We start from the raw sequence: 23261 nt of genomic DNA on the forward strand, positions 1-23261 counted from the left end.
CGGGGTAGTAGCGACGCTAATTCGAAACGCACTACAATTTTTTCTCTGGGCTCGCCATAAAGTTTATTTGAGAGCGTAATATGCATGGCCACAGTTGGGTTGGAGACTCTCGTTTCGTGTCTGTGCACGACACAGCCATTATCTGACCGTCAATGACGAAACTGTACAGTGTAAAGGAAACCCCCAATATGACTGTCGGGTTTCTAAGTTTCATAAGAGAATAAACATTGCACTATCTGATATAAATGCACGTAGGCCCTATAGCTGTAGTTTGTATCTACATAGTTGAGGTGGAAATAAATCAAGGTTAAATGTGGCAAATTGCATCCTGTGTCCGTCTCTGTCAACGTGCCATTTATAGTCCTCACCTCTTATTGGGACAGCCTCCTTGTAGCGTCTAAACGATGTTGACCTTATAATTCTAAATTCTTGGTCTCTCCCAAATGACATAAATGTTTTAAAACAACTTCCTAAGCTCAGGAGAAAGTGTCACCATTATTAGTTTTCGTCTTATTACGCAAATACCAAAGACACTTTATGCTATCAAATCTTGGTTAATTTCTGGTACTGATTGCTGATTTCCAGAGTGGTTCTAATTAGCGTAATGGTACCGAGTGATAGGTCTGAACGATCCGTCTCTTGACTTTAAAAGGCGATGTTCTGAAAGGCTCCCCGCAAAACCGACAAAGAATGAAACATTCTGTCACACTCAGGACTGGCAACGTCAAGTCTGTGTAATCCAACTGTTTAGTGCTGAACGGCACGTTACTGTGTATTACCGTAGTTTGTTATGGTGCAGCTGTGGCTAGGTTCGTCCCAACAGAATGGAGTCTCGACGCAACGGTGTGGAAATGAGTTGAAAGGGAGACTGGGTTGAAGGGACTGGCTTTCAAGTTCATGACACACTGTGGTTTGCAAATAACTGTGCACTGAAGCGTAAGGCGGCTTTGAGAATGTACCGTACAGTTTGGAATAGACATCAATGTCAAACCAACGCAGGTCTGGCCTTCTGTACCAGTCGCTGTACATTGCTTGCGTATCCCTACACACCACACCTTGTCGGCGCCATTTTCCAGGAAACACTTCGCGTCTACACTTTCCAAAATCTGTGCTACAGGTGTGGTTTCTACATTACAAGAGTGGAAGAATCTCGATAAAACTCTAGACAAATCAATCGATTCAATTCAAAAAATAAAGCGAGGACGTTTCTTTGAATGGTAAGTGAAATACCTTCCGTTGCAGAAATCTTTCAAAGAACTTGTCAGTGGTTTGTTTGAAAAGCTACGTGGCAAGGTTACCTCATCGGTAATTGCCAGCGATAGGACATAGAGTACGGGCTACGAGATCAGTCCAGACTCTGGTCCCGATGGCTTCAAATTTTCCCCCAACCAAAAAGTTTCAAAGGTGGCACAATTTGGGGAAGGGGTCTAATGTTAAAAGGAGCTCACAGTGGAGTAAATCTGTGTTGAAAACTGGGCAGATGGAGGACGGGGAAATTGTGGGGGGGGGACGATTTGCCCGGACATGAAAATTCGACATGATGGGGGAGGGCGATGTTCTTGATAAAGGTGTACTTCTGTAATGTGTATTCAATTCATGCAGAATCTTTAACCAAAATGGTATACTTATGGCTTTCTGAAATTGCTTTCGCTTTTCTGATACAGTGATATTGCATTTCAGTCGTTGGGGAATCCTGAAAATTCAGCACAATCCGCTTTATTTTTTTTCTCATCACAAACTAAAGTGGGGATGATTTAATAGCTCATACCCCCACCAAGGGGGGTATATTTCCCCATCCCCCGGGATTTACACACCATGGGGGCTCAATAGTCAGTTCATGAACAAGTTGGAGAGGACGAGAGCTACAACTACGTATCTTTTAAAACGCGTTAGCGTTAAATGGACCATGCAGTAACTTCAAATAGCACTATGGTGTTTCAAGTCTCCTTTATTTGATTTTCTTTTATTCTCATTTCATTTTTACTTTGGGGCCTTTTGTTTTACACTGAAAGGAACCTAAATACCTTTGATGTAATTTCAGAGGCAGTTGAAAAGAAGGGCAAAGGAGCTGTATTTGAATTTTAGGCAAGAATTTCCGATATATGCCGTCAATTGATCACATCCAATTATGACACCTTGGCTTCAAGCCTGAGGGAAACCTTTTCAGCTGTGACGTATCTGCGTCTTGTACAGATAATCCCACTGGCCATGAAACGGACCTCTGATTTATTTCTTATTGTCGACGTTTTCTCTTACAAAATAGACAGGCCATGTTGCCGTGTAAATCATCACAGAACGACGTTATAGCAAGGAAAGGGGTTCAAAATGTGAAACGGAACTTGTCACGTTGAAACACGAGAAAAAACATGTTTCATGACTCACTGGCCTACCGTCATGAATTAGAAACCGAACTGCGGATTAGAAACAAAAACAATTTTGTTCTATGGAAAACATTCCACAAATAGTCAAATTGTAATGCAGGAAAACACTACTACAAACGTTCTCTTGTCTCCTTTTATTGGCATTTATTTATTAGCACACCTGCTTACAATTATGCACGTTACATTTGAATAAAAACGTGTCAAAAGACCTCCAAATAACACAAAAAATGGCCGCCTCAGACATCCTGAGTGTAATCTTTATTACGATTTTGTACCCGCTACTTTTGCGTAAAACGAAACATGCGATTTGAACTGCAAGATTGCAGTGCCCAATGCCTAGGCAATGGAACTATTGAATCATGTCGTTATTTCATTCACATCGGCACGATCAATTTCAAATAGCCAAGAGATGTTGACCATACTTGATGGCACTATCGGACACATTCCAGAAAGTGTGCCTGAAAATGCCTGTGTGTTGCTGCAATAGCATCTGCGGTATTCGACGTCATTGGTCCTTTCTTTCCATTATCTAATAATTATTCCTGACACAAAGTGCTTGGGTTTGAAGTGTCCTGTGTTATTTTTAGCGGGGTCCTCAAATACAATTTGGAAGGGACGTTTGGTGGCCTTGTTCGGGAGAAACAGACTAAAAAAACAGAAGAAATCAAATTGTTCCCACAAGTATTTCCTTCACTTTGAACTCGTTCATGCGGTTGTTTGTTCAAAGAAGAAAACCTTTCACAGTTTAATTTATAGAGGACCTTTGTTTCTAATTTGCCTTATACGTAGAAATGGCGACAGGATCAGCAATGAGTTCGGCTCTAGAGACGATCAGCAGGCATCATCTTGAATGCCCCATTTGTAGTGAGAGATTCCAACGACCCAAGATACTGGACTGTCTGCATAGTTTCTGTGAGCAATGTCTGCTGACATACTGCAGCACGAAGCACCAGGGCTGTACAGAGATTCCTTGCCCCGTGTGTCGACAAGAGACACAGCTTCCACAGGCGGGGGTTAGAGGCCTGAAAACCAACTTTTATCTGATTGGTCTGGTTGAGGAGATTGAAGTACAGGAAAAGTTGGTGTGTTCGGGTGAGACGAAGCTGCTCTGTGAGACATGTGATGATGGCAATGAGGCAACGCATCGCTGTCTGGACTGTGAACAGAATATCTGCTCACATTGTCGAAGTACACAGCTACGGATTGCTGCCACGTCAAGCCACACAATACCCCCATTAGAAGAAATCCGCCAAGGGAAGATGAAAGTGAAAAAGCTGCCTGAACAATACTGTCCAAAATGTCCAACCCACGAGGGGGAAGTTACACGATTCTTCTGCACAACGTGTGAAATGTTAATTTGTCGAGATTGTACCGTCATGAAACATCGCATACCAGAACATACCTATCTTGAAATAAAAGAGGCCGTGTCGACATACAGACAGATATTAGCTGATTTGTATTCTCCCCTTGAAAAAGTATTGAACCAACTCCAGAAATCTAAGGAGACAGTTTCAAGAATGAAGTATGACTTGGATATTCAAGTGAAGACAGTCACGACAGAAGTGCAGGACAGGGCAGCTGAGATAAGAGCAGAGGTCACAGCTCAAGAAAATCGCATCATTGATGACATCAAAAACATCCAAAGCAATCGTCTTCAAAAACTGACAGAACATGAGAAAACAACGAGTTTGGCATCGGAGAGAATACAGCATTCATTGGAGACAGCAAGAGAGGTGACAAGGACGGCAGCGGATAGTGAGTTCCTCTCACTCTACGCAACAATCAACAAAGACTTGAAATTGTTGGCAGGTCAAACTATTCCAAGAGTTGACAAGAGGCTTGGATTTCTGAAGTTCAAGCCGAGTGAGGGGGTAGGTGACATCAGTCTGGGCAAGGTGGTGACGGAAGAAAAGTGGGAGCAGCGATGTGTGTTTGGCAGCGAGGGAAGCCGTCCAGGAGAGTTCTTCGGGGCTTGGGACATTGCTGCTCGTCAGCCTGATGAGGTTGCAGTGGCTGAAATCTGGAACAAACGAGTTGCGATCTGCAGCATCGATGGTAACCAGAAAAGCACAATCCCGATGGAAAGATGTAAGTTTGGATAGAAACTGCTAACAAACGATACACTGGTACTTTGTCTTGTGGTAAAAATATTATCATTTATTTCGGAATGGGAGACTTTGAGACGTATGGTGGCGGCAGACAAGCTGGTCCTTCTCCTCGGTTGTGCGCGTGCTCAAAACTAACACGAATTCCTAGAACTGCACACACATGCCCAGATCAACCAAAAGGGACAGCTGTGTCTGCCGCCACTATGCGTCTCAAAGTCTCCCATTGCTCGGTGTCAAACAGCGACGTGTCAAGCCTTTGGTGTGTGGGTACCCTTGAGTTTGTATACCTATTCAAATCGTGCACCTATAAACAATAGGAACCACGGTTGCTGAAGAGTAAGTTAGTACTTGCAAATATACTGATTACTTTCTTTCCTATTCACCTATGGCGTAATCTAAAACAAACAGGCTAAACAACCCGTCGGTTGGGGGCAGGTTGCCGTCGCTGGATACGCCACTGGTGTCAAGCCACATAACAAATCTAAAGGCTTTTGGCAGAGTCACATGGTACCCAGACGGAGGAGGCTCAAAGAGAAAAAAATGATCGGCATGTTTATTTTTCCAGATATTGCAGGATATGTTATTCAAAGAATTTTCAACTGTCCAAAAAAGACTACAGGGCAGTTTAGTTGCGCAATGCATGGATTCTTAAAAACATGAATCCTTGTTCACTTGCTATGCATGGACGTAGCTAAACGTTTAGCTGTTTTTGTCACTTCTTCCGTGAACTTCATATTTAATGTTTCATAGTAAATAATTCCAGGTTCCCGGGATCTATTTGTCTAGGAAGGGACAAGGATTGATCCTAAGTCTCTGGCTTTATAACTCTTATATATATAAGATGAACGTGGGTTAAGATGAACGTGGGTAAAGATGAACGTGGGTTAAGATGAACGTGTGTAAAAATGAACGTGGGTTAAGATGAACGTGGTTTAAGATGAACGTGGGTAAAGATGAACGTGGGTTAAGATGAACGCGGGTGATTGGTTAATGCTTTTCTTTTTGTGTTTCAACTCCAAACAGGGGCACGTGGCATTGCAGCTACACGCACCGGCAATCTCTTGGTGGTTGTTGAGCACAGCGCATCTTACGTGAAAGTCTTTGACAAGGACAATACGCTTGCTTTCCAGTTCCCCACAGTGCCACCGAGTGAGGTCGGTAAGACCGCAGTGGACCTCCAGAGTGTAGCAGCCAAGACGGATGGGACCATTGTGGTTGGTGATGTCAAGAGGATGGTGCTGACCGAACACAGCCCCACTGATGGCGAACTCAGAAGCACCATCCCAGTCAAGATTGAACCTTGTTATGTGGCTGTTGACAGCAATGATCGAGTTGTAATCAGTGACTGTAAACAACAGTTAGTCGGTGTTGTTGGTACGAATGGTGATACACTGTTCACCATCAAACCTACCATCGATGGTGAGGTAGTTAGACGCTGTACTGGTGTATGCGCAGATAGCACAGGCGTCTATGTTGCAATGCATAATGATGATGAGGACACCGGTCATATCCACCACTATGACCCTCAAGGTGGCTTTCTCCACTGCATCGCAGAGGGTCTGCACTATCCCCTGGGAATCACATTCACAGCAGATGGGCAACTGGCAGTTGCAGACTTTTACTCAGTGAAGATTTATGACTTTGTTTAATGTAACACAAACAAATCGATTTCCTTCCGCTTTCTTCGGGAGGAAACAGCAATACCATTAGTCGGAAACGTTGCTGTGTGTACAACTTTTCATGCAATTTCATGACTTATTTTTTAATAGAAAATTAGACACACACAAAGGTTTCCGTAGGCTTACTGCATAGTAAAAAATTGGAAAGCAAACTACATTAAAATTTCGCTGAGATGGGATTCAAAAATATGGGAGCCACGTAAAGTGCTTATCATTTAAACAAATTTCCTTTGTCAGTTTTGCATTGTTCTCTGTATTTTCTCACGACATGTGAATTATTTTCATAGTCCATTTAACAGTAGTAAATGTATCCCAATATTGGTGAGTTGTGCCTACCGTGAGCGCTCACAGGAGATATGGGAAGTTGTTAGCTTGTCTCATCAAAAGAATCAGACTCATTTTAATGCAAACATCTTGCAGGGGATTATCAAATTGAGGAGAGTATAAAAACTGCAAAATAATATGTGAGGTCAAATTTTTCTCATTGAGATTTACACAAAATTTTAATGTTCTCAAAAGCTTACTTTGTGTGAGTAGTGGGATAGCGAAGGTCTCATCATTTAAATGGTGAAGTACATTTGTAAAAGTCGATGTGGAACTCACATTTGGAGGAATATTCCCCTCATAACTAAACTGTCCCTTTGTGTTGAACTGCCTTATTCTTATTTGCGGTTGAATGTATATTACGAATTAATACCTCGTTAAAAGAGGCCCAATGTCACCATTTGGAGGAGAGTTATATTGATTCATTTCCTTTGCAACTCCTTTCAAAATAAAAATCATTTCGTTTTCTTTTGAACTCAAATATAAAATAAACTCAAATATAAAATGATGGTTTTGTTAGAGATTTAAATGATGTTTTTCTCTGTGGCAGAGGCAAAAGCAAGATGAAATGTAGGTTATAAAAATCTTTATTGGCAAAGTGCTTAATTTTTGTGGATTTTATTTAGGGCCTACATAGTTTTAATTACAGACAGCAACAATATTCCACTTACAGAATATAAACCTTTTCAAAGACTATGCCTGAGTATTATGTAAAGGCTACATGACCTTTTCGTTTTTTTTAAATGTGAATATTTTTCATGACGTAGGTAATTGACATTGTAATGGTTATTTGCATATCTTTAGGTAAAGTTGTCACTTTTCGGCTGACCTCCTTGAATCTTTCCTGCACAAGGAACACGCATCTAAACCTCTACCAAATAAAAAAGCTAAGTCCCAAGACTAGTTTTTGACAGTGAACAGATTTACTAGCTTATCCGTATGGCTGTATAGTTGCCCCTTGTGCTATGTAGTGATACAAAGTAAGCCGTACGTTATCAATAATAAAGAAGTCTTGGGGACGTATCAAGAACCAGACCCGTTATACGGCACGCATCAAAAACTTCCTCTGGGCTCTCCAGGAAGTTTGTAAGAGAGCTCTTAAAGGGTGCCATAATTGAGGTTGTTTAATTACTCCTGTTTGTTTGTCTGCGCGTGACATAGGATCTGGTTGTCAGCAACGAAATCGGACAGTCTAAAGGAAAACCCTTTTGGGTATTTTATAATTTTTGTGATAAAGTCTGAAATGTAGGGACATTGCTGTTGCAGTGTGAATAAAATGTACGTAGTCTGTGTTTGATAGAAGAGCTTTGCATGTCGACTGCTTTCATTTAATACTTTGTTTCTTCAAGAAATGGAATTTCTTCCTTATAGGCTGTAGTTTCTGAGGCTGCCTACATGTATGTATGACAGTACCCCGGGTAGTTAGTTGGGTCAATACATCAAAGTTGAGTATTACAAGCAACATCTTGTGTGTCTCTCTACGTCTACATACCACGTACGGTGCTTGTTTCATTCACGTTGAGAATGACTTCCCTGTCCCGTCCCATTTAAACCATGTTGATTCTATAATTCTAGATATCCATTTTCTTCCCTATCACATTAGTACTTGGCAACTAAATTGAAATCTGTAGAAAGAGTATCTCGTACGTCAAGCCTGTGTAAATATTAATACGCCTTTAGTTTTGTTTTTGGTAGCCGACCTGTTACGGGAATACAAGCAAACTGACCTCAGGAAAGAGCTTGGCCTTTTGCACAGAATGCTGGTTTTCCAGAGCATTCAAGCACACAGATACGGAGCGTTAGGTCGGAGGGAACTTTCCTGGACTGTAGAGAGCGAAATTCAACGACTTGTGGGTGATTTTGCGAGATTGACAAAGAATGAATAAACTGGTGACACCCAAGTACGGTTGTTGTCCCAACTCAAGATTACCATTCCAACTAAAAGGTGCGGTGTGGCTGATTACTCTGTATTGATACAATACTTTGTTAGGGGTCCGGCTGTACGAAGTGTCACTTCCTCAAAACAAAATTGTTTAATCGACACAATATAGTTGAAATGGAGTGGGAAGGGAGACGAGTTGAAAGGAACTGAAGTTGAAGCTTATGACAAGCTGATATTGAAATGACTGTGAATTGGGGCTTAAGGCGGCTTTGGAAACGTATTGTAAAACCAACGCATATAGGGAGGGGAGTAGTTTAAAACGTGAAAGCTAATCAGTTTGAAAATATCTGCAAAAAAATAAAGCTCGATGGACTACCATCATGAATTGAAACAATAAGCCAGTTTGTAATTAAGAACTGCGCATACGCGAATGGACTTTTGCAAAGGTCATTTGTACATTAAACAAACTTTTACAGAAAGAAAATTGGTAAAATTGTCACGTAAAAGTGCTGCTTATTTTCCCCTGGAGGGCCTTATTAATCTTCAGAAAGCAATAATATGTCCAAAAGTCAATTTAGCAGTGAAAATATCGAAACATTTGCTAGGAAACACAGAATTTTTCAGACCACCCTCATGGCGTTTGTGAGCAGGGTGTAAAATGACATTTGTATGTGGAACTCACTCCAGGAAATCTGTAAGGAAAGCAGTATTTTTAACTGATAATGGCAGAAAATGGTATTTATGGTGGCCGGACGGACATCGGAAATCGTCAACATTGACCCCAATATTTACAATCAAATTCACGAATCGATCTCCGGTCGCCAATATTGCAGTAAATATTCACGACCAAAATTTACGACCTGCTCTCTTGTAGCGAATATTTCCGTCAACGTTTGTGACCGGAATTCACGACTCACTAGCGCTCTTCGGTTGCAAATATTGACGTCAATATTCCAGACTTTTTTGACTTGTTGTATCCCCTGTCGCAAATATTGCCGTGATTTTTTTTCAGCAAAGGAAGGTAGATTGGGCGTGCCCGTAGCCATGGCCGCAGATGGCGATAATAGCATGGACACTCAACTCAACCACCACTAGACTACTCATCACTTATCCCCGACATTACAGAATAGCGACGAATTGGCATCTAAATCATGTAGGTTTGTGCCAAATCTGCCCAGCCGAACGACTTGAGACCAGGCCGAAAATTAGGTCGTTACACGTGCTCGTGAACACACTTCATTTCCGCCTATCTTGCTTGAAAAAAATCCCGGAAACATTTGGGACTAACGAGTCCAACGAGTGGTGAATTTGATCATGAATATTGTCGTCAATATTGACGATGTCATTCTTGGGCCACCATAGGTAGGCCCATCAGAACTGTTTACAGATTGCTTGAAAATGGTTGGCTGCTTTTTCACTATGAACATCTATAGTAAAGATTGCGGTAACACCATGTATTTATCTCTTCTTTGAGTATGTGTGGTTCTGAGAAAAACCGGGGAATAACTTGACGTTTCGAAAGTGTACTCTGTCCGTCTTCAGGAGACTGCAGGATTCTAACTGGGAGTGGAGCTTATATGGTGTAAAGAAGGATCCAGATGTAGGGATTAGCTCGGTGAGGCGTTAAGGCGGGAACAGTGATGGCGGGAACAATGGATGCTGCACTGGATCCTGGGGCTGCATGCCCTGTGTGTGTGTGTTTACCGGAGCGTGTCAGTTGGAGTTGGCAGTGGGAGAGTGAATAGCTGGGTGCCAAGGGGTATAGAAGACCCATAGGCTGACTGAGGGGGAAACCTAACTAGGGAGTCCTAGGGTATAGGAGACCCATTGGACTGGGATGTGAGGATGGGGCGCCAGATATCGCTGATGTTGAAGCCGATGTCTTGGGGAACTGTGTCGTGCTTGATGATTTCCATGGCTTCTCTAATGCGGCGGGGATACCATCGTTCGATGCTGGTGATAAGTTCAGCTTGGCTCCAGTTGATTTGACGGTCGTAACCTACCGGTTCATGATCCCATTCACTGCCCACTGAGAACAGAAAAACAGATGGCCACTTTTCGGCCACCTATTTTAAAATCTGCCTTTCCGGTATCACAAAAGCAGAAAAGTTAAATTCAACTTTGATTTCAAAGACAAACGAGTTTGACGTCAGGAACGTATTCTCCTGATTTAAAATGCGTTCTATTTGGGCAAATTCGCACCACTAATAATGGATTTGGCGCAGTTATATGGCGTTCATATTTACTTTCATATATTCATTTATGAGCTGGCCAAATGTCACTCGTCAGAGTTGTCATTTTCCCAGTATTCTGTTTTACTCAGTTTGGAGGATAGTCATTTCAGTGAACTACTTTCGCCCACAATGGCCGACGCCAATGCCTCGATGTCGTCGCTGACAGACTCTGATAGGTGCGCCACCGCTTTTAGGCTGGTCCTCCAGCTGATCGAGGCGCCAGATGTGACTTTCGACAACAGAATCGGCGTTCTGAACAAGATCAAGGAGACGTGGGAGAGGAATGAAGACGTTGTCGTGATAGCAGTGAACGAGTTAGCTGGTAAGATCAAATACATGTATTTGTAGAACCATGTAACACCACTCCCTGTGAACTGGAAGGTCGGAAACTGTGTAGCGGTGTGCCAAGAAGGTCTACAATATTGAAAACATTCTGCTACATTTAATTACTCATCCCAGGACTGCTTGCTGTGTACTACAAAAGCAGAACAAGAAAGCATTACCCAGACTTATTTTCTGTTAATTCTGGGAAGTGACCGCACCAGACTAAAATGTGGTCCTTCTCTTCAAAATTTGTTCCCGCCCCCTGGGCCCATGATGGACAGGTGTCTTTCGATACTCAACAGTTGTTCCGATTGGACAGACCACAGCTAGGAGATATGGTCTTAGATTTCTTGGTGCATTATGGCTTGGACAATGATGCACGAGGACTGGGAAATTTGGAAGAATTGTATTGGCCACGATAACAACGTTCTCTTTGAATCGTGTTTCCAGTAGATGCCAAATTGGGGCAAAGAGCCCATGTTTAACAATTAGGAGAGAAAGGGATTTTTTTTAATTTGACTTCCATCCCAAAGTTTGCAACTCCCCAAAGTTCACCCCTAATTAATACGGTTTTCAAAGGTTATAAAAAAATCCAGCCCCCAAAGGTTTCCCTCAAAACTTGTGTTCAGGAGCTGCTCTTGCTTTTCCTAAGGTATGGTCAAATTTCAAGTGAATGTGAAAGGGAATCGAATTTGAAGTAATGAAAGATTTCCAGCAAAAGATTTCTTCAGTTCGAATGTGTTATACTTGAGCAAAAACGCGGAGCGAATATATGAGGGATCTGACGTCACAGATCCATCCTTATAGTCGGTTTTGCGACAAACTTAATATGAACCATCCTTTATTAGCGATAACTTAGTACAGTGTAGTAACAACACATAGATTGTTTTTTTTTTAGCCCACAACATAATAGGATCATTAGTTCCTGTCAGATTTTTTGTCATTCAACTGAAATAAAGGACCGTGAAGTGCCCAGAATGCGTTCCCCTTTTTCCTCAATTTCCCTTTTCAAAAGACCAAAGGCTTGCTTGCAAAATGCAGCCCCCATGAGCAGAATACCAGAAACGCAGTTCTGGTACAAAGTTGAATCTTTCCTTTGTCTAGAATCTTTTAGTTTAAAAAACCAGCTCACAGATGTGAAAGAATTGTTGCGTTTTTACCAAATAGATATTGAAAATGCAAGCTGTTAACCTAGTGTTATGAAACACAAATTTCAATTTGGGTCACAGAACGTTTTTCTTGGAGCATATTTTCCCTTTTCTCCCCACTCTTTTTCTATTTTTCTGTCCAAAAGAGCAAGTGGTTGGGGCAACTCGAATGGAAAGTAGGAAAGCCAACTTGACAAATCCACCCATGCCCGTTTTGGACTGCTACCAATTATTTGATAAGAGCGGGGGTGAAATAGGTAAGTACTGGCTTGCAGCCACTTAGAATTTTTGGAGGGGAAATTTCAAAAATCATACGGACTGTCTTGAAAGTCTGCTTCTGTAATGAGCTGCAAAATATTCATATAAATGCTGTCGAGGTACCATGAAAATCTCTCAACCTGTAACAACTAAGGTGCCTTATAATTATTTGTGGCTATTGACGTTTAGGAAATAATGGACATCTCGTAGACCTACTCACTGTTATTAAGAAACGGGTCTTTTCAGTCCAAACGCCGTCAACGCTCGAAACGAGGGAGTAGCACACACATGTATAACCGCGTCGGATTGAACTTTGCTTTTGCATGAAACCACAAGGTGGGGGTTAGTAGGGTTGAGCAGGCAACTCCACAACCAGCTATTGTTTTCCCAGCAGGGAATAATCTTACCAAGGAGGGTAATTGAGGAAATATGTACCCCCGTAGGTTAAAACATAAGACGTATACTCATCTTTGCCCGCATGGACACCTTTTAGGCAATATTTCATCGAGGAGAATAGCATACAGCCTACAACATGGCCAACTATGTGCAGGATTTGCTTATTTGCAATTCAAACGGCTGTTTTTGTCCTTTCTCCTTAGAACAATCGAGAAACGAGCCAAAGAGGAACGAGTCTGCTGACAAAAGAGAGAATATTCAAGCTGAGGGAATGAAAGGGAGACTAATTCAAGTTGAAACCCCGATGGCAGGTACTAGCAGTGGTGCTACCAGGTCCATTAATGGTAACTCTGCACCAGAAACCTGTGAGCAACCAGGCGAGTTTGGGGCTGATGGGCAAATCCATCATCAGTGCTCTCAGCAACAGGCGAGCCAAGGTCAGGAGGTTCTACCGATCACATACCGGGGAGAAATAATAATGCCTTCCAATTCCCACTCGACGGCTGGAGGGCGCCACCTCTACCCTCGCACCTTCATCAGGGCCACATCTAGTAGAGAGGCAGCGCATGCTGCCCACAAGGAAGACCTGTCAAGTTCTGTCGAAGGCAGTGACAGTCACGCTTGTGGCACTCAAACCGAGGACGAGCACAGGAATTATCTGGGTACTCACACCAGTAGAAGTTCACAGAACCGCTCCAAATCGAGGAAGCATCTTTACGCGACCAAGTTGATTTCTAAAAGATACAAGCAACACAATAAGTGTGATGTGTGTTCCAAAACTCGTCAAGGGTTCAAACGTCATCGTCAGTCGCACGAATGTAAGACTTGCTCAAAAACTGTCAGGGACATGGCCCGTCATTTGCGAGTTCACACTGGTGAGAAACCACACCACTGTCAGATATGCAGAAAGCGCTTCAAAGAGCTTTCAAGCCTCAAGAGGCACTGGGTTAAAGTCCACCGTCGTAAACTGTATAAATGCAGGCACTGCTCGAAAACGTTCTTCGGTCAATGTGCGCGAAAACGTCATGAGAAGGAATACCATTGTGGTGACAATGAACAAACTGGCCGGCCATATCCTGCCGCAAAAGGAAAGGCCAGAGCAGCGCCCTCAGGTACGAGAGAAAGTGATGGACCGAGTTGTAGCCAGTCTATCCAGAACACTGATCGACCTCAACGAAATCTTCATAACGTCCAGAAGTCGAAAAGGGTACCCAATCATCCAAAGGGACAACCGAGGGCTGCACGCCTTCAAGGACAAACGGCTCCCAGCAGAGAGACCATGAAGGAGCACGTGCGACGTCATAGTGCAAAACAGCATCCCATAAAATCATCCTCTGCAGCCACCACCGGCAAAGACGTCATCGAATCATCGAGCGAGGAAGAGTCCAACCTCACTGATGAGGCTGATAGAGATTGGACCCCAATTGCAACCCTCACCAACCGTCGCTCTGGGTCTAAATCAAACCTTCAATGCAAATTCTGTGGGCGACATCTCTCGTCCAACTCTCGGCTTCGTGAGCACGAGAACTGTCACAAGGAGAAGAAGAAGTCTTTTCTGTGCCGGGACTGCAACGGAGTGTATTTCTCAGGACCAACCTTTTCAGCACATTTGGAACAAAAACATAAAAACTACAAAGTTAGCCAAGAGGGTAAAATATCCTGAACAACCCCCCCCAAAAAAACCCAAAAAATCAAACACCCCAACAAACAAACAAAACAAAAACCAAACAAACAAACAAACAAACAAACAAAAACAATGCTGAATACCAGCACTGCGACAGAAACAGCTCAGGATTAATGCTACTTTGTAAGACGTGAGCAAGGTCACAGTGTTCACGGAGGCTGTTAAACATTGGAGCCGTGTTCATAAAGTCCAAGAAACAATTATTCATCCACCTCTGTGGATTTAACCTAAAGCTATGTTTTTACTTTATAGTTCATTTGTTTAGAAACTGTTGGTGACGATGCTTGCGCTTCTCGGCGGAACCACATAAAAGATACGTCACAGTGGACTTTTTTATTTCATATTATTTCGATCATGTTGACTGAATTTGTCTTATTCAATGTTCATCGCCATATGACATTCATTTTTAATGACTTTAATATCATTGTTAACCTAAAGTCAGCTCGTTTCAACCTAAGAATTTAATTGTGTGATTAAACATCCTTAAATATTAATATGTTTACTTCTATCGCGAGGAGGTAATGTGGGTTACTGTGGAAGCCTGCACATTGTCCACGTAGAGTTCAACCTTACGCTATTTGCATATACTTCAAAATTTATTTTGTTTTGTGTCTAATTTGGAAGGTGTGTATTAATTTCCTTTACATCTGATAGTATTTGCATAATAGTTCTTAGGTTGATTTGGTGGATGGGTTGTTAGTTGGATGGGTCTGTGGGTGATTATAAGTAAGAGAGACCTCCAAAAAACCCACAAAAAACCCATGGTGCTGTCCACTAAACACGCACAAGCTTTTGCGATGGAATCAAGGGAAGAAGACGTCTGATGAAATCAATGATCTTATGTTATCAAATTCATATGAAGCAAATGGTGGGACAGAGAGACTCCCCCCCCCGCCTTTGTGTTGGTCATTGTTATACTGGTATCTCAGCAATTCCTTTCAGAAATCTAGGGGGATGTGTTAAGTGACAGTAGGCTGTAGTGTGTATAAGAATTAGAATTGTTGTGGGTACCCCTCTGTCCCATTTTGTGCCCAGTTTAATCAAGTTTATAGTAGCCTTTTTCGAGTAGTGACATTTGTTGATTTCTTCTGTTCCTACACCTTGGGACTTTACAAAATATAAAACGATGAAGCCAGCGCTGAACTTCAGGCCATCCTGGTGGTCACCAGCGCAGCTTGTATTTTTTTGTAACGAAGAAGAAAAGGGGAAATATTCTATCAGCTCCTGTTTGATTCTGCGTTTCGTGGGATTCCTTTCCTCGTTTACAAAAAATCGCCAGGATTCCCCCATTGGTTTCATTATCCGCCACCGATCACTACGTTCGGAGGACGTCTGCAAGACGTCGGAGAATACATACATGTACGTGACGGGGCCTGGGAACCCGTCTTGGCTGAACCACTCAGGGGGCGCTGTTCGTAATGCAGATGTAAATTTTGCATGTGTTAAGATAAGAATTTCCCTATCATATGTCCTTTGTAAAAAAAATTTTTCAAAGCTGTCAGTTTACAATTAATTCGACAATTTAGAAATAAATAAAATATCTGGCCTAGTAGGGCTTCTAGTAAAATTTACTCGACAAATAGAGTATCAAGTGAATTGAATTCAACTGCGCAATGGTTGGTTTCCGCCGCAATGATTTCAAAGAGTGAATGCGGAAGGGAACCAGTGTAACTGCATAACAATGAAATTCTCACGTGGGGTGACGGGCATTCATAAATTCGCGGGCATCTTAGAAGGAGCATCAGCTTAACTACGCCATCATTACACAGTTAAAGTAAGTATGCCATTTCTGTGTCTAAAGTGAATTTGGCCTCCATTATTAAAAGTGGTACCCTTTAGAGAGTAAACTGAACTAATGAAAGATCGAACACGGGCGCTTTTAGCACGAAATTCAATTTCGATTGTGACCTGTTCACTGTATCGTTCCATGACCCTAATTTACGAAATCACTTATTTTCCCTTGCAACAGTCTATTAGGCATATAGCAAGCGAAGACATGTCGACAACGGCAAATTTAGCAGTGCAAACATTGAAGGATTGACTTTGAAAACATTTAGAATTTTCAGACCAGTTTTGTGACGTTTATGATAGGGTGCCATCAAGTGATGGCTGGATACGGAATTCTTGAAATGCCACGTTTTTCTTCCAAAATCCTCCATAAAATGGCTCTTCAACCCTTTGTGTAATAGGAAGACTTCCTTGGGGAAACAAAGATAATTTGGGATGTATCATGGCCATACAATCTGCTTTGAAATTACATGCATTCCTTTAACATGTCTGATGTTATCTTGATTGCTTCCGACTTACAAAGACAAATGCCTTATAAACGATAGCTAGAGTTCCATATAGGGAACTTTACTCTTCCTGGACGTAACCTCTCACAAAACAATCCGCCACTCTGCATACTGTGGCCATTTACACGATGCATCGCACAGTGTTCATGCACAGAGTCACAAACATTCGGCTCCACCGAATAATGTGTGATAATCTATTTTATTTTAATGTAGTTGAATCTAAATACGCGCAGTCTTCGCTTTAAGTATAGCAATGTACTAGTTATGTGTCTTTATAGGATGATGTTGAAATAAATGTGTGTGCGAATCGAATAATTACTGGGAGTGTGGCAAGGCGCTTGCTGCCATACTCCTGTAATTATTCCCTTCAATGACCTATTAGCCATCAGAAAGCAAACACAACAAACAGAAAAGTTCAATTTAGAAGGCAAATGGTGTAGTCGTTTACTTAGAAAACAGACATTTTCTCAACAGTTCCATGGGTTTGTGCACAGGGTGTCAAGTGTCAAGCACTTCCTACTGCTCCAAGGTCATATACACTTCCCAATTATCTATGCTTTTATTTTTGCACAAAGGGTTGTAGAGCCATTTTGTGGAGGATTTTGTAAGAAAGATTGAAAGTTTATCCTTTGGCAAATAAATACTTGCAGAGTCCTAAAAGTAAGGATTGAACAAAAGGAGGTGAATCTCCAATTCTCAAATTTATGAAGCTGTTGAGTTTTAAGATAAAATTGGGATGTAGTGTACAGTCCTGTTGGGGGAATGATTTCAAATTTTGTTTTTGTTATACTGTATGACAGATGATTCTAGTGCACCTTGACTTCAATTAGCGAGGGAGGCTGGAAGCAACACTCCACCTAAAGCCCACCTAGAGCCCACGTATAGCCCACACAGAGCCCAGTGAGCCCATATCGAGCTCGTATGAAGAATGTTGCGGTGAAGATGCCTGCATAATCAGACTCAATGCGACAAAATTCCACCATTTGAACTGGAACAGAGACAGCCTACGATCAGACAATATCGTTGCACTTGCCGTAATCCAGCGTTAGCCTGCCACATGGAACGAATTGAACGTGGTATTGGCTTATTTCGAAAATACAAGCCATTTCTGTTCTTTCTGATATACTGACTCGATCGCTATGCATCAATTGAGGGCCATGTCAGTAAATAGTATTTTGAGATCATTTCCCCATAGCCACGAAAACAATCCCATTAACAACCTTCCATAAGCCATATTAACCTCAACCAACCCTCAACCACCGATACGTGTAGTAAATAACAACCCCATTAACCATAACCATTTACCATATGAACCTCAACTAACCATCAACCATTCACGGTAAATAACCCCGTTAACCATAACCATTTACCATGTAAACTTAACCACTAACCATTGACAAAAACTAACGATTTCGTGAACAGTGTAAACCTCCACTAACCCCCCACCATTAACAAACATGTAACCACAGGCCATTACCCCTTATTAAATCATTTGCCGGTTACCCATTTCCTAATTAAAATGAGGAAAATGATCTATCAACTTGCTATAAAAGACTTAAAAAATGCACGCAGTTAACGTACTGCACTACGCAAAATGTGCTCGTTCGTGTTCAAAAATCAACAGCAAATTTGTTGAACTTGTCGTAAATCTAATTTGAAAAAGTCTTTAAAAAATCACTATAAATGCCGTAACCGGACAATTTTTCTGGTCAAAGATTCTTTGAGGCCCGACCTTGAATCAGTTCCAGAAGGTTTCTTGGATAAAATAAATACATAGTCTTTACCAAACGAGGGAAATCAAGATTGTCTTCCGCAGTGGACTCTGAGCTTTGACTTTGACTTTGAGAGATGAAAAGGGAGGAATTCGTGGACATGACACAAGCCAGTGATTGAATAGAGAAAGCTGTCTTGAAGAAAACAGAACAATGTCAGTGAGGAAAAGATGGAGAGGATTCTGAATGATGTACTGGAAAGAATGGCTTATGTCTGGAATCAGTCCCACTGCAGCTATTGTCGTTCAACTTGAAGGAATATCCATAGAGGTGAGAATTACTCATTACAGATATTCAGTCTTTTTATAGCACTTCACCCAGGAATTATGTAGTTTTGAGTGTCTAAGGACTGTACCCATTGCAACCAAACTGCTATACCGCATGGGCGAAATAGAAAGCAGATTTTTTTTCAGTCATGCCCTATGTACGCTTCCGTGCCATTCACACAGTTTGTCCACCAAAGAAAGAATTGCCTTTCAGTTCAATTTGAAGTGCGAAATATTTTTCCCCAAAGATATCATGAGAATCTGACAAAATTGAGCTGTAAAGATTTCTAGAATTCTGTGCCTATCTAGCTATTGTTGTGCCTTGTCAATATTAACAAGCACTCAAAGCACTGACATGTACCCGATATGCTTTATTTAACCAGTCATTGTCATTACTTTCTTGATTCCTAAGCGGGTGTAATAGTTTCTTACTTTCTCATTAAAGCCTTTTAAAGTTAATCAATGCTTTTCGTTTTTACAGGGACCACATTCTACTTTGACGAGTAACCTGAATCAGTGGAGGCAAAGAAATTTGGTACAAGGTAAGCTATCACCAAAAAGACCCTGTTTGTCTTGGCCAATTCGTTCATCACGCCATTGAATATACTTTTTACTTTTCAATGTCTCAATGCCTGATTGATTTTGCTTGGTTTTGCAGGATTAATCGAATGTTGGACAAAGGGGATTGTTGGTTGAAACGGTACAACAGCAGATGGGTCATCTCAAGTAGAGACCGGGGAATTCAAGACTTGCATGTTCATAAGGTGAGGTAACCATTTCTTACAGGCGTGAACATGCACAAGAACCCCGGATCATAGCAACTAGGCCTGGTAAAGTAGCCCTTCGTTTTTTGTCTAAGCAAAGTTGAAACCTCTTTTTCAATTTTGCTTTTTGGACCATTTGGGGAGTCTGAAAACATTGAAAGAAAGTCTCTTGAGAACATTTTTCCTAGCATTTTCCCATGTTTGGTAACTAGTCCACAACGGTTGCTAAGAGGCCAATAGCGGAAAAATATGTTTTATTGAAATTGGTTTCGAAAACTTTCTGTAGAATTCAAATCGATTTTCTGATGTCTGACAAGGTTCTTTTTAGAAGTGAAATGGATCACTTTTAAGTCAGGTTAGTACTTTCCCAGAATGGTTCAACTACATGTTGTGATTGTGCGGGGTGGTGGTCTCTCACAGGTCATCGGCTCAAATTGAGCATTTCCTGTAAATCTGAATTTGTAAGGACTATGGGATCATCTATATCCCGATGTCCTCAAGACGGGTGATGGGATCTTCTATATCCCTACATCCCCAACGCAAGACCAGCAGGACTATGGGATATGCTACATCCCTATGTCCATCCAGGGGCGGATCTTGGGTGGCTATAAAAGGGAGGACAACTTTAACTCGGCTCCTTGGGGAGCTTGCATGTTAAAATTATATTAAGCTTCATATGTCATAAACCTCTCTTTGAGAGAAAAAAGAAATGGCACGATTGTCATAGCAACAGCATCAAATATCTCATTGGTGTATGAAAGACAATTGAGAATCGGTGATCACAGAGAAAAATGTGTAGAGTAATGTAAGGGAACTTGCCCCTGGATCCGTCCCTGCTGCAAGGCTCCAAGGTCATCTCTAGGGCATACATAACTTCCTCAGGGATTTTTTGTTAGCAGTGAAATGGAACGTTTCACTATAGGAGTTTTTTCCCTTTTAGCTCAGTGAGATCTGTTATATCTCTCTGAGAAATGCAGAGACTATGGGATCCCCTATATCCCTATGTCGTTAGGGCTTAGGTGGGTGCGGAGATCGAAATGAAATTGGAACTCGCTCCAGTTGGAGTCCTGGGGGGTTCCAATGCGAGACGTGCGAAACCTAAGGGGTTAGGCGTGAGCTCCTTGCGCGCCGTCTAGCCCTACCAACGTTTTTGTTAGCCGCAAAAGATGCAGGTAGTTGTGTTCCTCGTGTTGAGGGCCGCGGACTTCTTCCATAGGGGCATGGCCCTGTTATCATTGATGGTTAGCAAGGGCGCTGGTACGTCCTCTCATCTCCCGGGGATGAGGGGGCGCGCGTGAGTAGGCAAGGGCACTCTCCTTCGGGAGGGCGGACCGGACAGTGGCAGATGGTGCCCCTGCGGCCACAGGGTAACACCAGTCTGTCCAGCGATGGGCCCGCTAATTGCCGAAAGCGTGCGGGGCTGGTATCCTGGGACCTTCACGTGGTGGCCCTGTTTTCACTAACCTTACCAGGATAATCATTGTACTTCAGCATCAAAGGTGAGCATGTGATTACCCATCAAAGTAATTTATCGAAACAACTTTCTTTGTTCTTTTGCTTATCATCAAAAAATTGTTTAAAGTAAAACTTTATTCCAGAATTGGAATAGTGAACCCTGCGAAAGTGGCATTCGTTGCCCATCGACACACCTCAACATCACTTAATTCTTGCTTCGTTCCTTGAGACTGCAGACTGTAAAGTTCTCTGCTTATTCAAAAGGTTTTAAAAAACAGTCTTTTTATTTAGAGAAAACCTAGAGATATGATTGATTCTCAAAATGTAGTGTCTACATTATCAAAAATCTTCTGTGAAACCATAATCGAAATAAGGAAAGAAAATGTGCTAAAATTGAAATGCCTTTCACTCAGAAAGTTCTTTTTCATTATGACAGACAATAAGGAACTATGAAGTGACACACGATGGACGCAGTGATCCAATCCTCTACCTTCGTGCTGGTATGTAATTGTGTCATTGTGAATTGCAACTAAGTCACAGCAGCATCAGATGCATTGGTGGCGTCTTGTTCCCCCATCCCCAGGAAAAAACCTAAATCATTAAGCCTCCAACTGCTCTCTGTTTGTTACTTATGCACAACTTTCCACCTACATTTCCTTAAACCTAAAGTGAAGCGGTATTCGTGAGTCTCGTCTGCATTGGCAATCTTTATCAAATCATTTGATCATTGTGTGACCTGAAATAGTTGTCTTTGTAGGACGTGAGCATTTTTACATTTGTCTTCATATTGAACTATGATCAAAGTTTTTAATGACTTGCTAAAAAGGCAAGAAAATAAATAAAAATAATTGCCCTTTCAAACACACCCCCTTTAAAAGAATTTGGTCCAAGCGGACAGGTGCATTTCTTCTGAATATGTGTAAGCTTTTCTTTTGTTTGTTTTTAAAATTAAACTGTTTCTTTTTCTTACGAAGATGGCGGAAGACCTTTGGCTTTGAGACTAGCTTCCTTGTTCGGTAAAGCACCAAGAGGCAAGATACATTCACTGACCGATGAGGCCCGTGATCACCATGGTAACACCAAGGCAAAGGCTTGCAGAGTGGATTCAGTGGTATGCATGTTTTATATTGCTTAAGTATTAAGGAGTTTGGGGCAGAGTGAAAACAATAAATTTCACATTCCTCAGGATTCCCTGTACCCTCAGTGGCCGCTTTTCGGATGGCTCGGGGGTCATTCTTGAAGGCACTTTGAGTTTTTTTCTCGCAACATGTGATAACTGTTCACGAGTTAAATCCATTCATTTAGACACGATATCAGTAACAAGGTACCAGATAATCAATTCTCTCTTGGACAAATTGAAATGTCATGACGCAAAAAGCCCCCCCCACTTAAAAAAAATGAGCATGTTTAATATCTTGCAGGAGTATTGAGCCTCCTCTATAAATTGAAAAGTAACTTCTTGTAGTTCCATATTGTTGTAGTGAATTGTTCTTTTCATTTTTGATACATGTATCTGGTCAGTACATGAGCGCCAACCGAAGAAAAGGCGTGGATGCTTTGCAGTGGGTTGAGCATGTGCTGGATGATGAATATCACCGATGATGTCTCCATGGCAACACACACCAAGTAACGGCGTCTACTTTGAGGAACACAAGGCTGCTTGATTACAATTCTTTAAAACCAACTGCAAAAATGTCTCACAAGATATTTGATCAGAAGTTTGCAGCATGTTTCCAAACCTCTGCCCTAAAACTTAGTGGTCTCCAAATAAATCTCTACACATGTGTAATAACAAATTGAGTTTGTAGCTACGTTATCTTTTTGAAAATTGGCTTTGACATGAACACTCAACTTTTTGGGCGTTTTTCTAATCCAAGGAGTGTTATGCCAAGCATGTCGGAAAATAGACACTCCCTTTAAAAAAAGCACTGTGAAATTGTCAAAGCCATTATGCAGGTGACCATAAACACTCATTCTTATTTAACAAAATACATTATTAATTTCGGAAGTTTCAAAATGATGTAATCTAGAAGTAGTATTTGCGAGAATTTTGTGACTAATTATTTTACGTAATTGTTACGACCATTATCTGTTGATTAGATTCTTTTTGGACGAGAGAACTATCCAGCACCCTCTATTGTAGGGGCTTTGCAGTTGTCTTGGAACTTTGTTTCAGGTTTAGTTGGGCTTCCTCACCGTGTGGAACAATCAGATGTCTGATTTGAATAATATCGATATATATTGACGCCTGTGAACCGATCCTCAAGAGTTTATTTCTTAAAAGTGTTTGTT

At 41.6% G+C, this 23261-nt stretch overlaps 3 protein-coding genes and 1 long non-coding RNA gene across 7 annotated transcripts in view; all 4 read left to right on the forward strand.

The window, feature by feature from the left end:
- Positions 1–23261, forward strand: part of LOC147797958 (uncharacterized) — a 216358-nt gene that overhangs the window by 19976 nt on the left and 173121 nt on the right. The gene's annotated exons all lie outside the window — the stretch shown is intronic.
- LOC110990871 (E3 ubiquitin-protein ligase TRIM56-like) lies at positions 925–7796 on the forward strand. Its single transcript, XM_087141784.1, has 3 exons — positions 925–1217; positions 3171–4469; positions 5513–7796. The coding sequence occupies exons 2-3, from the start codon at positions 3173–3175 to the stop codon at positions 6136–6138; spliced, it is 1923 nt and encodes a 640-aa protein (XP_086997910.1). The 5' UTR covers positions 925–1217; positions 3171–3172; the 3' UTR covers positions 6139–7796.
- On the forward strand, positions 10375–14411 carry LOC147797960 (uncharacterized). The gene is made up of 3 exons (XM_087142879.1): positions 10375–10930; positions 12227–12337; positions 12938–14411. The coding sequence occupies exons 1-3, from the start codon at positions 10585–10587 to the stop codon at positions 14395–14397; spliced, it is 1917 nt and encodes a 638-aa protein (XP_086999005.1). The 5' UTR covers positions 10375–10584; the 3' UTR covers positions 14398–14411.
- On the forward strand, positions 20931–23224 carry LOC147797961 (uncharacterized). Its single transcript, XR_015427045.1, has 4 exons — positions 20931–21013; positions 21406–21469; positions 21944–22080; positions 22491–23224. It is a non-coding gene; the product is annotated as an uncharacterized LOC147797961 (long non-coding RNA).

Source organism: Acanthaster planci, linkage group LG10 (genome assembly GCF_054643075.1).
Source record: "Acanthaster planci isolate LZ-2023a linkage group LG10, COTS_SCS, whole genome shotgun sequence".
NCBI lineage: Eukaryota > Metazoa > Echinodermata > Asteroidea > Valvatida > Acanthasteridae > Acanthaster > Acanthaster planci.